The 14,441-nt window shown below is 61.0% G+C and overlaps 1 protein-coding gene across 2 annotated transcripts; it reads left to right on the top strand.

Annotated features, from left to right (window-relative positions):
• The first annotated feature begins 722 nt into the window (after positions 1-722).
• On the top strand, positions 723-10,640 carry EPHX2 (epoxide hydrolase 2). Of its 2 annotated transcripts, XM_049819071.1 has the most exons (19): positions 723-912; positions 2,188-2,272; positions 2,415-2,574; positions 3,122-3,312; positions 3,427-3,549; positions 3,880-3,954; positions 4,290-4,385; positions 4,699-4,777; positions 5,000-5,034; positions 5,150-5,176; positions 7,180-7,265; positions 7,396-7,507; positions 7,843-7,917; positions 8,813-8,858; positions 8,949-9,051; positions 9,287-9,356; positions 9,435-9,515; positions 9,884-9,942; positions 10,049-10,640. In XM_049819071.1, exons 1-19 carry the CDS (start codon positions 812-814, stop codon positions 10,131-10,133), a joined length of 1,689 nt encoding a protein of 562 aa, XP_049675028.1. In that variant the 5' UTR covers positions 723-811; the 3' UTR covers positions 10,134-10,640. The 2 variants fall into 2 exon arrangements, 1 of the variants encoding a protein (XP_049675028.1); XR_007508347.1 differs by lacking the exons at positions 9,287-9,356; positions 10,049-10,640.
• The last annotated feature ends 3,801 nt before the right edge of the window (positions 10,641-14,441 follow it).

Raw genomic sequence — 14,441 nt, forward strand, 5'->3', positions numbered from 1 at the left:
CGCGTGCTGAGTGTGCACACACATGCCTGGCAGTGCTCGTACAGCCTCGGCGTGCACACGCGTGCTTGGAGACACACACACACACATGCTTAACGGTGCACACGCATCCTCAGCAACGTGCCTGGTGGCGTGCATGCATGTTCAGCATGCACACGTGTGTTTTGCACGTGCGCACGTGTGTTTTGCACTTATGTGCACCTGTGCATGCACGTGTGCATGCACGCCTGCATGTGTGTGTTCATGCGCGTGCTTGTGCGCACGCATTTTTGTGTGTGCATGTGTACATATATGTGTGCATGCATGTAAGTGTGCACATGTGGGTGTGGGCGGGCATGTATGTGCATGTAGGCGTGCACGTGTTCCTGCATGTATGCAGGCGTGTGCATGTGAACGTGTGCGTGTGTACACGCGTGTGCACACGCCTGCAGCACGGGGCCAGTCCTGCCTGCGCACCCCCTGCCCCTTCCCGCTTCCAGCACCATTAGGGCCCTCGGAGTTGGGGGCAGGCAGGTCGGGTGAGCGGGTGCTGCTGCAGCCTGGGGAGCTGAGGAGAAGCCCGGGCTCCCTGTTAATGGGAGAAAACGCGATTTTGGGCAAAACCTGGGTGAGCAGCTGCAGGGTCCCTGGGGTGACTCGCTCCGTGACGGGCGCTAGACGGCGGCGCTAGGACCCAGCGCGGCGCCCGGGCAGGGGGCGGGGCGAGGCCGCGGGGGCGGGGCCTGTAGCGGACGGAAGGGCCTCAGCGCTGGCGGCGTTGGGGTCGTTGGGGTCGGGGGTTCGAGTCCGGGTACCGGCGGCGGGGGGGGCGGCCATGGCGCGGCGGGCCGTGTTGTTCGACCTTGGCGGCGTGCTCTTTCGGCCAGGCCTGCAGCAATTCCTGGGCTCCTGCGAGCAGGACTGCGCTCTGCCCAGGTACGGCCCGGCCCGGCCCGGCCCGGCCCGGCTCGGCGGCACTCGTCCGCCCGCGCTTCGGCACATCGCCGCTTGGCCGGAGACACGTAGAGACGAGGCGACAATACTGTGTGTGCGGCCGCCGCCCGCGCGTGGTTTGCGCGACTGGGGCCCCCCTAGCAGGAGGACGGGGCTGGGGGCACCCTGTCCGGGACGTGGGGGGCAAGCTGGGGTCCCTGTGTATATGTGGGGTACGGGCTGGGGGCCCGCAGGCCTGGGCGTGGGGTGCAGGCCGGGGAGGGTCCTGTCCTGGATGTGGGGTGCAGGCTGGGGGGAGAAGGCAGGGTGGCCTCTCCTGGATGTGGGGTGCAGGTCAGTGGTTAAAAGTAACCCCCAAAGAGGCAGGACTGCCATAGGGGACGCTGGCAGCAAGAGTAAGAAGAGCAACTAATTATTAAATAAGCAGGCTAATTAATTAAGCCCATCCTTGCCCCAGTGCTGAGACCCGACACAACTCAGTGCATGAGCGGGAGCTGATGAGACCCAAAGCAGGTCCCAAAGAGCCTCGCAAGTCCTAGCGAACCCTTTGACCCATTTAATACGGGGTACTTGGGAATTAGGAATCCCAAAAGCTCCCAAACAGGAGCCGAACAGGTTCTGTCTGTTTGCATCCCCGAAAACGCTGGGATCTCCCAGCAGCGCGTGGGTGTTAAAAAAAAGCAGGGAGTTAAAAAAAAAAAAACCAAACTAAATGCTGGAGGATGTGGAGCAGATGGAGCAATAAATTCCCAGATTATCAGGCCATCAAACATATTTTTGCTTCGCTTTATATTAAAAAAAAAAAATAATGACAGCAATCCTGCTGGAACAGGTAAAGCTGCTTTATTTTTAACTGAGCTGCATTTTTATCGACTCGGAGGACAGCTTTGTCCTAAAGCCAGTCGCTGTAATCTTGTTTTATTGCCGCCCGAGAAGGCCTTTTGTGATCTTGTGATAGGGGCAAATTATTTTCCCTGAGCTACAGCTTCCAAAATACCTTGCTCTTTGCATTATTTTTTTATTCCTGGCAAAGCTCCCTGCTCGTCTATCTGCAGGGCGAAGTAATTGAGCTGCCAGCAGAAATAAATGGCTAGCGATCTCCCGCTCGTGTAATGAAGTGATGCTCCGGTCCTGGGCGATGATGGAGGCTGGAGGCACAGAGCATCCTTCTCCCCGTAGCGCACCCCAGCACCCCTCCGGTATTGGGGTGTCACGTCATGTCTCCCCCCAGCTGACCTCCTCTCCTTTGCCTTGCAGGAATTTCTTGCAAAACGTCATGTTTGCCGGCGGATCCAACAGTCCTTATGCCAAAGCCATGAGGGGACAGATCACCCTGTCCCAGGTGAGCCCGCGGGTACCAGTCGTGGAGCATCACCGGTGCCTCGGATGGGGCTCGGGAAGGAGCCGAGGGGAGCAGGCTCCAGGATGGGCTGCCTTTTCTGTCTTGGGGGGGTCAATTGAACGACTGCGTGGGTGTTTTCCAGCTCTTTTCGGAGATGGAAGAGGGCTGCAGGCAGCACGCCTCCGCCTCGGGCATCGTCCTGCCGCCCACCTTCTCCGTCGCCCGAGCCTTCGAGGAGATGGCAGCCGAGGGGACGGTCAATGCCCCCCTTCTGCGGGCAGCCAGGGTGCTGCGCAGGAACGGTGGGTGCTGGGGGGCTTTTGGGCGAGGGGTGCTGGAGTAAAGGTGCTGCTCCCCTCCCAAGCAGGTGCCACGGGGGTCCCTGGCCGGTCCCACCAGGGGGTCCCTGCTTGGTCCCTCATCAGCATCCAAGGTCTCTCCTGATGTCGCCTCTCGGCGTCCTCTAACTGAATATTCTGAGCCCTGCTACCAAATCCATCAGGCGTTAGCACCCAGCCAGCAGTTAGCAGGATGCCGTAGCTCTTCGCCCCGTGCCGTGGCCGGTCCATCGGCTCGGTCCTCCGCACCTTGGTGTGCCTGAGCTCCGGCTCACATCCAGTTTGCGTTGGGAGGGCTGAGCCTTTCTGGAAGTGCAAATTGGGCATAAGGTCCTGCTGAGCATCCTTTTATCTCCTGCCGGGGTTATCCTGGTCCAGACAGGGCCTTGTAAATCAGAGATCTTAGGGTGGGAAGGTCTGAGAAACGTGGCTGGGGAGGGGAGGTGTAATCAAAAGCTTGCGGGAGAGCTGGAGTGAGAAAACCAGCGCTCCCTGCTCTGCCCTTTCCTAGGATTTAAGACCTGTGTCCTCACCAACAACTGGGTGGATGACAGCGCGGGGCGGCTCTTCACGGCCACGCTGATGAACCTGCTGCACCGTCACTTCGACCTGGTGATCGAGTCCTGCCGGCTCGGAGCGTGGAAGCCAGATCCCCAGATCTACACCTACGCCTTGGACGCGCTGCGGGCAAAACCGCAGGAGGTACGACCATCACCCCCAAAACACAGGGAACAGAGGGGTCCCTCCGGGCACCCAAAGTCCAGCGACTGCCCTTCCCCGGGGCGCTGAGCCCGGCTCTCGCTGGTCTACCTCCAGGTCATCCTCCTGGACGACATCGGGGAGAACTTGAAGCCAGCCCGCGAGATGGGCATGGCCACCGTCCTCGTCAGGGACACCAAAACCGTCCTGAAGGAGCTAGAGGAGCTCTCGGGTGTCCAGGCATGTAGCGGTGGTCTGGGTCCTCTCTGTCTCCTGCTCTTCTGGGGATCCTGGACCAGTTCTGCAGAGCCAGGAGGGATGGGCTCGGGCTCCCGGGTCTCGCCGTGATGCGGCACTGGTGCAGGACTGGCGGGCGGCTTTGGAGACGAATGGGATGGGGGCTGTGATCTCCTGCAAACTCTGCCCACCCCCCGATAACCTCATCCCGGGGACCTGCTGAGCCGTGTCCATCCCGAGCGCACGGATGTCCCACCAGCAGCAGGGCGGCGGGGATGTCCCGTGGAGCTCCAGGCTTGCTCAGGAGCTCACCCTGTGCTCCTCACCCCGCAGCTTCTCACCCAAGAAGAGCCGCTGCCAACTGCGTGTGATCCGTCCGATGTGACCCACGGATACGTGCCCATCCGGGTAGGGTGGAGGGGGCCGCCGCGGTGACAAGGTGTCCCCGGTCTTGGCAGGGCTTGGGGAGGGTCTTGAGCCCCGTGCAAGGATGTGCCAGCCCAGGGGTGTCTTGTTGGGTTGTCCACCCTCCTGCGTGGGCTGCTCTGGGTGGGGAATGCTGACCGACCCCGTCGTTCAGGTCTTCTTCAGCCACCCCAGGACCTAAAACGTGCTGGCGTGGCTCTGGGAGGGTGGACTGGAGGCGGGGGACGAGCTCCCACGCCTGGCGGCCGGTGGCGGGTGGAGAGTTGGGGGGTGAAGCTGTGCCACCCGCAGCCGGCGAGGCTCTCCGTCCCTTCCAGCCCGGCGTCCGGCTGCACTTTGTGGAAATGGGGCATGGCCCCGTCGTCTGCCTCTGCCACGGCTTCCCCGAGTCCTGGCTCTCCTGGCGCTACCAGGTGATGGAGGGGACGGGGAGGGGGGTGGACCGTGGGGGCTGGCGGTGGGGTGCTGGAGCATGGTGGAGGGGGTGCCTGGCCATCACTCCTGGGGGTTCCCGGGGCCGTCCCACCCCCCTGCCTTGAGCCTTGAGGGACACGGGACACAGCCCAGGAGCGTTTGCCGCCCTCCAGCCTCACCAGCCCGCGTCTGCCCTCCTGGGGACATCTCCAGGCGCGCTGGGGTGGGCAGATGCAGGATGGGTGCTGGCACCAGGGGAGGGGGGGTCTGGGGGTCTCTGCATCCTTTGGAGGCTGCTGCTTTCCCTCCTAGATCCCAGCTTTGGCTGATGCCGGCTTCAGGGTGATCGCTCTGGAGATGAAGGGCTACGGGGAGTCCACGGCCCCGCCGGGTGAGCTGGTTTTAACTGGGGCATAGGGGGGACGAGGGTGTTCGGGACTGGAGCTGCCAAGCCCAAAGCCGAGCCCCGGGAGGAGATGTGTGGGGGGATTTTCTCCTGGCAGGATGGAAGCTGTCCTGTTCCTCCTGCAGCCCCGGCAGCTCAGGTGGATGCAGAACACATCTGTAGAAACATGTGGATGTTAAAATGATGGCGCTTATGTCTTTTGTGCAGACATAAAAGAATATTCCCAGGAGCAGATATGCAAGGTGAGGAGCTGCAGGGCACGGACGTGGGCAGGATGAGTGCGGTGTGGAGGGTGGTGTGGGCTGGTAAGGCATGGTCCCGGGCAGGATCTGACCCTTTCTCTCCTCCCTTCCCCAGGACCTGGCGGTTTTCCTGGACAAACTGGTGAGGAGCCCCCCACGATGGGTCCCTCCTTCTTGGCAAGGTTTGGGTGCACGTCCTCGCGGCTGCCCTTCACCTCTTCCTTCCCATGCTGGGCTACCTGAGCTCCCTGGTGACTTTGGGCCAAAACCCTTGGGGTAGCACCAAGCCCCATCTTTGTGTCCCCCATGGATGGGATTTTAAAGGACAGGGATGTTCGTACAACCCATTGCCAGTGGGGACAACTCAGCCTTGGGAGGGTCTCCAGCTCTGCATCACCTTTTCCTGGACTTTGTGTCCTTGCTGAGGGTGGGGAGATGGGCTGGTGGCACCTGTTTTGGGTTTTGGTAAGGCGGCGAGATACTTGTGGAGAAGGCTGCTGGGCTGTAACCCCTCCATCCCCCTTAAAAGCCAACCATAGCAGCTCCCAAGTGGCTGGGGTGGCCGGGGCACCAACGCTGCCCCTCGGCACAGCTTGAATCCGGTGTCATCTTGGCATCTGATCCACTTGGGTTTGGGAGCTCCAGGTTTAATTCCCATCCTGGCGAGGGGATGGGGTTGGTTTCTGCGCCTTTTAAAAGAGATGTAAGTGGAGGGGAAGAAGGCACAGCCCGCAAATGCCAACATCTGCAGGGCTTTTTCCTTGCGAAATGGCTTCCAAGGGAACGAGTCCTTCAAAAAGCACAGTGCTAAAAAAAAACCACCACCAAGAAAACAACTCAAGAAACAAGGAGGGGAAAAAAGCCCTTGAGGTTTTGCAAGGGCTCCTTGTTTGAGGAGTGGTGGTGGTTTTGTGCCAGCATCGGAGCTGGATGGGTTTTTGGGAGGGGACCAAGCCGGGCGCCGCAGGGCTGCGGCTCCGGTTTGGTGCCAAGCAAGCGATGATAAATCACCGAGATTGTTTTGGCTGGGGAATAGCCTTCACGCTGGATTAAAAATGATAAGGAAAATAGATAGAAAGGTGCCCGTCGATACGCAGCCTGGCAAGAGGGTCAGTGCCCGTTTTGCTTCAGGGTGAGCTCGGTAGATGGGATGCGAGGTTGTGGCACCCCGTCTGGATGGGACTTTGGTTTTCCCTGTTCCTCTGCTACTGTCGGGGCCCATCCTGCTCCTCTCCCCCCCTGGGGGCTCCTTCTCCCTCCCCTGGGACAACCTGGGAGATTCTGGGGGAGATAAATGACTTCGTGAAGCTTCATATGTTGGTTGAGCCCATTTCTGGGATGCAGAAGAGGCAGAGTGGTCCAGGAGCCGGCATGGTGATGGCCAGGGATGGTGGGATGAAACCCATCGGCACCCAGGGGACCCACTCAGCCCCACATCGGAGGTGGGAGATGCTGGGAACCCCCCCAAATTCTCTTCCCCCCCTTGGGGGGGGTGGGTCTCAGACGCTGGGTTTCACACGGTAGGCAGCCAGCCCTGAGCCGCGTCTGCCGGGAGGGTATTTTAATTACGCTTCGAAATATCAGCTAATTACGAACCAGCTGCTACATTGTCAGGAGCACGGGTTTTAATTGGATTTATTTGTAGGTGCCCAGAGGGGTCAGGAAAATGGAATGGAGCAGGGGGGGAGCAGTGAGCTCGGCGTGCCCGGCTCTGGGCAGGATCCGTCTGGCCCTGGGGGATCCTGCGAGCCCCTTCCCAGAGGGGCTGGGGATTTCTTCGGCTGTGCTGATACCGAGACGTTCCCCTTGCTGTCACCCTATGCAATGATCGCACCCGTACGGGTGATCCCAGGGGACGAGCAGCCTTGAGATGTGTTTTCGGTGGATAATGTCAAACCCCTTTCCTCTGGAGGGCCCAGGTACTTGAAAGGTTTAATTAAGTCAGAGCAAATTGCTCCGGGGGGATCAGGTAACGCTTCTTCCTTGGGGGAAAAAAAAAGGAAAAGACACATAAAAGGAAAAAAAAAAGGAAATACTACGTTTTTCTGATCTCTTTGCTGCTTCGGAGGAAGGCAAATCACCTCTCGGGTGCTGCTTTTGGGATGCAGCCGTGGGGGCACGGGCTGACGTCCCCCGTCCCCGCAGGGCATCCCACAGACCGTGCTGGTCGGCCACGACTGGGGCGGTGCCGTGGTCTGGAACATGGCTCTCTTCTACCCCGAGAGGGTGAGGTGGGTCCTTGGGGACTGGCCGTCCCCCTGCCCCAGATCCCGTCCTGTCCCTACAGCAAAGCCCCAGCTCGCACAGGGCACCCCAAATCTGGGTGCGATGCTGATTCTGTCCCCCTCCATGATGTCCCAGAGCCGTCGCCTCGCTGAACACCCCGTACCGACCCGCCGACCCCGCTGTGGACATCGTGGAGAAGATGAAAACCTGCCCCACCTTTGACTACCAGTTCTATTTCCAGGAGCCGGTGAGTCCAGGACCACAATTTTTATCCTCCACCCCTATTTTGGGGCTTAAACCCCTTTCCCAAGTATGGGCGTGTGCACACATTGGGGTCCCCAGCTCATGGCTGGGCATCGCCTGCCCCATAGCCGGGGTGCCACGCCGTGGGGCTCTCGCCGTCACCCCAGCCGCAAATGGCTCGCGGTCACCCTTGCCAGACCTTGTTCCTGTGCTGAACTCTGCAGAAAACCATCCCCGGCCTCCAGCCGAGCCCCGATGGGTGGCAGGATCCGGCCCCGGGGTGGGTTGGGCCCCTGGGGAGGGTTGGCATCACCCGCGGTGCTTCCTCCCCCCGTGCAGGGTGTCGCAGAGGCAGAGCTCGAGAAGGACATTGGCCGGACCCTGAAGGTCCTGATCCGCTCCACGCGCCGGGAGGTAGGAGTGGGGCTGAGGGCGGACCTGGGGTGGGAGCAGAGGGCTTCACAGCCTGATGTCCTCTCCGAGCCCTGCTAGACCTGTTGGGGCTCTGCCTGCGGCACCCTCTCTCCTTCCACCTAGCCCGTGCCAGGAGCCCAAAGCTTTGGGGGTGGCTTTGCAGTAGCCCACAGCAACCCTCAGCCACGTTCCACCCCGTGTCTGCTGTCCTTTTGCTGCCTGTCTGTGGCAAAGTCTGCATTCAGTCTGCATCAGTAGGGACCAGAGTGAACGCATCCTTGTAAGCAGCAGTGCAAGGCCCGCACCTCTTTAGGACTCAAAGCTGACCACGAGTAGGGATTGAGAAGACCTTTAGAAAGCTGTGCTGCCTGGGGAGAGGCAGCCTTGCGTGGGGAACAGCATGGCCTGTCTGCTGCTGGGCATGGAGCACGGCACGGCTGGCAGGGGCAGGGGCTCCTGCTCTCCCTCTGCCCTTGCCGTGCCAGTGCCGCTGGCTTCCTTAACCCCTGCAAATGTTAATTTCTCGCTTCAGGGTGAAAGCCTTTGCGGTTTAAAATAACAGCGCCCCGGGAGTGTACGGGAGGCCGTGCTTTGCCGGCGGCATCCTTCTGCCGGCTGCGCCTGGATCCGCAGCCCGGGGCTGCGTGGTCGATTCCTGCATCCGTGAGGATGCAGTGATGCTCGGTGCTGGCTCCCAGCTCCACAGCCCAGCGCTGCGTGGTCAGGTCCTGCATCCCTTGGGATGCAGCGATGCTCAATGCCAGCTCCCAGCGAGGAGGGCCGTGGAGCCCCAAGTCTGCCTGGCAGTCCTGGGGAGCCCCCCCGGGATTGGGGTTCCCCCCCCCCGGGCACGGTGCCGCTGCCTGCCTGCCCTCGGTCCCCTCTCTCCCCGCAGGACCGCCTGCCCTTCGCGCTCAACTTCCACAGGGTCCGGGAGCGAGGTAAAGGCGGGGGAGACCTGGCTGCGGCTGGGGGGGTGCTGCGGCTGGGGGGGGTGCTGCAGGTGGGCAGTGCTGTGCCTTTTCTTGCAGGGGGGCTGCTGGTGGGCTTCCCAGAAAACCCCCCTGCCAGCAAGATCCTGGCCGGCCCTGAGCTGCAATACTACATCCAGCGCTTCGAGAAATCCGGCTTCAGGTAGGGGCAGGAGCCTGGGGGGGTGGTGGGGTACCCCCTGCAGAAGGGGGGACCCCCAAGCCCACCTCGGCCTTGCTTTGTAACCCCACGAAGGTGTGAGGCTGCCGGGGGGAGGCCGCTTTGCCCTTGCAGGCTCTTCCCGTGCCGGCCGTGCCGCGGGCGGTGGGCTGGTCCCCGCGGTGGTGTCGGCAGGAGCTGAGTCCCAGCACCTCCAGCCTGTTCCCCTCTCTCCCAGTGGCCCCCTGAACTGGTACCGCAATATGCGACCCAACTGGCGCTGGGCTCTCTCTGCCAAGGACAGGAAGGTGGGGACTGATCCTGCCCCGTGGGGAGCATTTGCAGACCCAACACCTTCTGCACCTTGTCACCTGTGTCTCCTGTAGATCACGATGCCAGCCCTGATGGTCACGGCCGGGAAGGATGCGGTGCTCCATCCCAGCATGAGCAAGGGCATGGAGGAGTGGGTAAGCCAGCGTGGTCCCATCCCACCCCAGTCCTGCCCCTGCCCAGGACCGGCGTGCACCGAAGCCATCCCGCTTCCATAAAATCCTACCGCGGGAGAGCCCCGGGGCAGGTCCATCATGCCGAGATGGACTGGATTTGGCCCAGATACTTGGCCCAGATACGGGGACATCACTTGATAAGGGGGGGGGCAGGCTGATATGGAGGGGCATTTGCCTTCTCTCCTGCCTGCAGCAGGCAGGAGGGGATTTGCTTTGGCCAAAATGAAGAGCTGGGGATGCAGGGGCAGCCCGGGGTGGGTTCCTGGTGCCCAGCGTGCCGGATCCTGGCACAAACCAACCCCTGTCCGCTCTGGCACATCCCTCCGTAGATCCCGCAGCTGCGCCGGGAGCACATCGAGGAGTGCGGGCACTGGACGCAGATGGAGAGGTACCGCGGTCCCGGCGTGCACGGCCTCGCTCCGTCGGAGCCGGGCTGCCTCTTCTCCGGGGGAGGGAAGCCAGATCCCACCCCAGCTTTGTGCCGTTCCCCCCAGGCCGGCGGTGCTGAACAGGATCCTGGTGGAGTGGCTGGAGGGGCTCCCCCCCGACACCCCCTTGCCCAAGATCTCCAGGCTGTGAGCGGGGGGCCCTACCCCGTGCCTTCCCTCCTTCCTGGGATGATTGTGCCTTTAGGGTTTGATTTTGTTTTTATTTTTTTTTTAAACTTTTAGGGTTGGATTTTTACCTTTAGGGTTGTATTTTTACCTTCAGGGCTTGATTTGTATTTTGGGGAGGTTGATGGGTGGAAGCGATGGGTGAGCTGGGGCTGGGAGGAGGGTAGCACAAAGCATCGCCCCTACTTTGTGCAGCTAAAAGGGTCCCGGTGAGCTCTCGTGGGGGTCCTGGGGTGTTGGGAGATGGTTTGGGGTTGGACCCATCCTCGTGCCATGGCAGGGGCTGCATCAGGGCTCCCCTATCCCCCCAACCCCATGCCAGGGGCTTCCCTCGCTTGGGGGTTTGGGTCCCGGGTTGTGGCCACTTGTGCCGCGTGGTTAGTTTTGGCGTGGAGGTTTTAATGCACTAAATGAACACTGCCTGAGAAATTGCCTTCTGCTTTGTAACGTTGAGAAATAAAGCACAAAGCGACCCGAGCGCTCGGCTCTCCCCGTGGTCCGTAGGGTGCGGGTTCATATGGCGTCTCGCTGCCTCTTCCCCGCGGCCCATCCCCGTGGTGTCAGGGCTCGGCCCCTGCCTGCAGCCCCCTTCCCCTGAGCTCCCGGCCCTTCTCCCGGCCTCAACAGCCGTTACAAACAGACTTCCAGGACAGCGTCAGGATTTGGGCAAACACGCTTGGTATTTCCCCCCTCGGCTAAATTCTCCCCAGCCCTCAACTATTTTCAGCTGGGGTTTTGCGGTTTGTCTGTCTGCATCCCTCCTCCCAGCCCTTCCCCGCTCCGCCAGCAAGCCCACGGGAATGTTTTGCATCCGGATTCATCCCTGAAAAAGGAGTTGAGTGGATTGGAGATGGGGAGGGGAAAACCCCCCCGGGCCTTGGGTGGGCAAGGAGAGGTTTAAACCTGCTCCCTCCAGCCTGGAGTTATCCGTAACCCTGGCTGTCATCCTCTCCGGGTTTGCTGGCAGGGGAGGCAGCCTTGGGAGCGGGTTTCGGAGCTGCTGTGGACTCTGCTGCTGAAATGTAAAATCCAAGAGCATCGTCCCTGGGCGGCCGGGAGCTGCGACCAAGCACCCGCCCTGGAGCCTTGCCTGGAAAGCCAAGCGGGCACTGCCAAAACGGCCTCTCCCACGGCACTGGCATCGTGGTTTGTGGTTTTAATAGGTGTTTGCAGCCTCCTGCCAGCCTTCCCTGCAGCCCAGCCCCTGGCAGGGGCCTGACCTGGGTGTTTCCACCCCGCTCTTGGGGGGGCTGCAGGACTGCGGCAGTGCCCAGCAGCATACTGGCCCTGCCACAGATCCTGGGAATGATTTTGGGAGGCAGGAGGACCTGCAGAGAGCTTCCCAAGCCCCCTTCGCTCCTTGCGCACCGCGTCATCCCCCCCTACATCGCCACAGCAGGGCATTGCTCCTGCTCCGGCTGCCCCCCTCCCGCAGATTCCCACCCCGCACCAGCTCCGTGCCCCCTCTCCTGCAGCCCAGACCAGCTTCTCCGCCTCCCACCCGCCCACCCTGGCTGTATACGTCCTCAGCCCCAGGGGTGCATGCATCTTTGGTACGTATGCATCCCCAGTCTCCAGGGTGCGGGTGTCCTCAGTCCCCAGTGCGTGCATCCTCCATCCTCCCATGCCCGTGTCCTCGGCACGGCCAGCAAGCTCTGATGCCCGTGTATGCAGGCCAGTGGGGTGGGATTAGCCAAAGGGTGACGGGTTGGGATGGGGACACCCCACCGCCTGCGGAGCGGGGAACCTGGGAAACCAACCGAGCCAAAGCAGGCTTGGGCTTCGAGGCTGGCCGGTCCAGGAGAGCGAGGCCAGAGCAACGCAGACGCCATCAGAAGAGACGCAAAGTCCCACCTTGGCTTCCTCCAGGGCTTCGCTCCATCGCTCAGAGGATTTATTCCCAGGAGAAAACCTCCAGCCATGAACATGAGCGATGGCACTGGCTGCCGCTGCCTAATAGCACCCCTGGGGCCGGGCCCCAGCGTGACAGATGGAGCCTGAAATAAAGAAATAAATCTGGCTGCAGACTGAGCTCCTCTGGGCCATTTCTTTTCGCAGCTCGAAGCCGCTCACCATGGTCTCAGGCACAGCAGAGGGAGAGGGACCGCATCCCTCGGGATGCTGCGGGGCTGGGGAGCTTGTACCAGCAACCCCCCCCAGGGTGGATGTGGTCTCCATCTGCACGACGCACTGTGGCTCTATCCTGCTCCTCTCTCAGCCCTTTGATGTGGAAAGGAAGAAGAAAATGTCTGGAAAACCTTCGGGTGGGTTTCAAACCCCTGATCCCAGCAGGGGAAGAAATTACGTCCCAAAGCCCCGGCATTAGGGGCAGCTCTGGGGGCAAACAGGGCAGCTCACAAAAGGCTGGGTTTATTTTTGAAGAGACGCTTGCAATTCCTGCTCTCACCTTTGAGAACAACAACAAAAAAATGGGTATCGAGAAGAAGAATCGTGACATGTCCCCAGGGGAGCGAAGACTCAGCCGCTCTCAGCGGGTGGGTGACAGCACCCCACGTGTCCGGGACCCGGCCATGAGGACGGGGCTCCGTTTGCGAGGGGGTTTGCATGGCGACGCACGGTTCAAGGGGGATAAAATGGGGACAGAACCCCCCAAATCTCCAATTCTGGCACCGCTGGTGCGATGGGCACCCCCCCTCTTCCTTCTTCTGCGCTCGCCGGTGCCGGCGGCGATGGACGTGGCTGCAAACCCCTCCAAAGGTCAGCGAGCACAAATGCCACACGCCGTTCCCGGGACGCGTTGCTCCCATCGCCGAGGACAGGCAGCCCCCTCCACCGCCGTTCCCAGGAGATCCGTCCCCTTGCCGAGCCCCGTGTGCAGGAATTAAAGCCTCGGGTCCTGTTATTTACCCTCCATCGGGGTTTTTTGGGCGCTTAAGCAAGATGCTGGTGGGGGATGGAGGTGGAGGCACGTCTTCGGTCGCCCTCCCCAGCCTGGCTCCGCTTCTGAGGTGAAGCCGGTGACAGTCGCGCTGTGGTACAGGGGACAAGTGGATCTGGGGGGGGGACAGTCACCCCCAGGGTTCCTCCCACCCCTCTGACCCCACGGGGCTCTCTGCAATGACTGCGATGGGGCTCTGCTGGGAAATGTCTGCTGGACGGCGTGCACGGGCTGCGGGGTGCAAGCTGCGCACATGGGGTGCAGAGTGGGAGTACTGGGGTGCGGGCTGCGCGCAGGGGATGCGGGGTGCAGGCAGACACTGGCAGGGTGATGCTGGGGGACTGCGGAGGGTGCAGAGCCCCAGACCCGGGGCTGGCCTCCCGGCAGGCGACCCTGCCCCATGAATGCAGAGGGTGGGCTGGAAACCCACAGCTGCCGGCGTTTCTCCTTAGAAACCCATGTGAAATGGGGGGAAAAAAAAAGAAAAAAAAGAATATATAGGTAGAACCAGCAAAAGCCCAGTTGCTTTGGGGCACGGGCTGAGGGCTGCTGTGGGAAGGAGCTGAGCCTAATCCTGCAGCTCCAGGACCTTACCCAACAACAGTCCCCAGCTCTGGTACGGGGTTTGGGTGCAGGGGGGGCAGGACTGCACCCAGCCGTGCTCGCTTGCACCCACCAAGCTTGATGGCACCCGGTTAAATTTCAACCCAGCCTGTCCCTGGACTCTGGGCCGGCTCCGGCTTCACCCCGGGGATGCTCGGTTAATATTTCAGCCTTGCTGGGACTGAAAACGCCCGGGTGGTTGGGTGCCAAAGGCAAAGGTCCCTCTGGGGCCAACACGCCTTTGTCACGGCTCAAACCGCAGCGTCACCCCCCCCCCCCCCCTCCTGGGGACCCAAACCCACCCTGGTGTAAGGGTGGCACGATGTGATCAGCTCTGCTTGTCCTCTGGACCAAAATCCCCTGGAAATATGCTGTTTTCATCTCTTTTTAATCGGCTTCTCCCTTAAAGGCTGTGAGGCACCCATGGGTGCTGGCAGCAGGGATGCTGATCTGCAGGGAGGACAGGGTGGGACTCTGGCTGTGCCTGGTGGTGAGGATTAAGGGACAATTATCTCCCTGCTCCCATACAGCGTCCAGTTCTGGTCCTGTCCTCCCCTCCTCCAGCCATTGTTCCTGGCCCTGTTTCGGAAAGGAAGCAATTAACTCGGAAAAGAGAAAAGAAGAAAGAAGCCCTTGGAGACCGAGAAATAAAGAATAAAAGCTGCCCATAATTAAATTTCAACCGTTTTATTTTTAAATGGAGAAGAAGGAAGGCAAAAAAAACAAACCCCACCTGATTTCTGCCTGGCCCAGACACTCAAAGAGCTTCAG

This window comes from Accipiter gentilis, chromosome 16 (assembly GCF_929443795.1).
Source record: "Accipiter gentilis chromosome 16, bAccGen1.1, whole genome shotgun sequence".
In the NCBI taxonomy this organism is placed as follows: Eukaryota; Metazoa; Chordata; class Aves; order Accipitriformes; family Accipitridae; genus Astur; species Astur gentilis.

Excerpts from the sequence above, each read along its gene's own strand:
- EPHX2 (XM_049819071.1), top strand. The coding sequence starts at position 812 with ATGGCGCGGCGGGCCGTGTTGTTCGACCTTGGCGGCGTGCTCTTTCGG. Across the intron at positions 3,550-3,879 it reads AGGAGCTCTCGGGTGTCCAG|CTTCTCACCCAAGAAGAGCC; the intron begins GCATGTAGCGGT and ends CTCACCCCGCAG. Across the intron at positions 9,052-9,286 it reads TTCGAGAAATCCGGCTTCAG|TGGCCCCCTGAACTGGTACC; the intron begins GTAGGGGCAGGA and ends CCTCTCTCCCAG.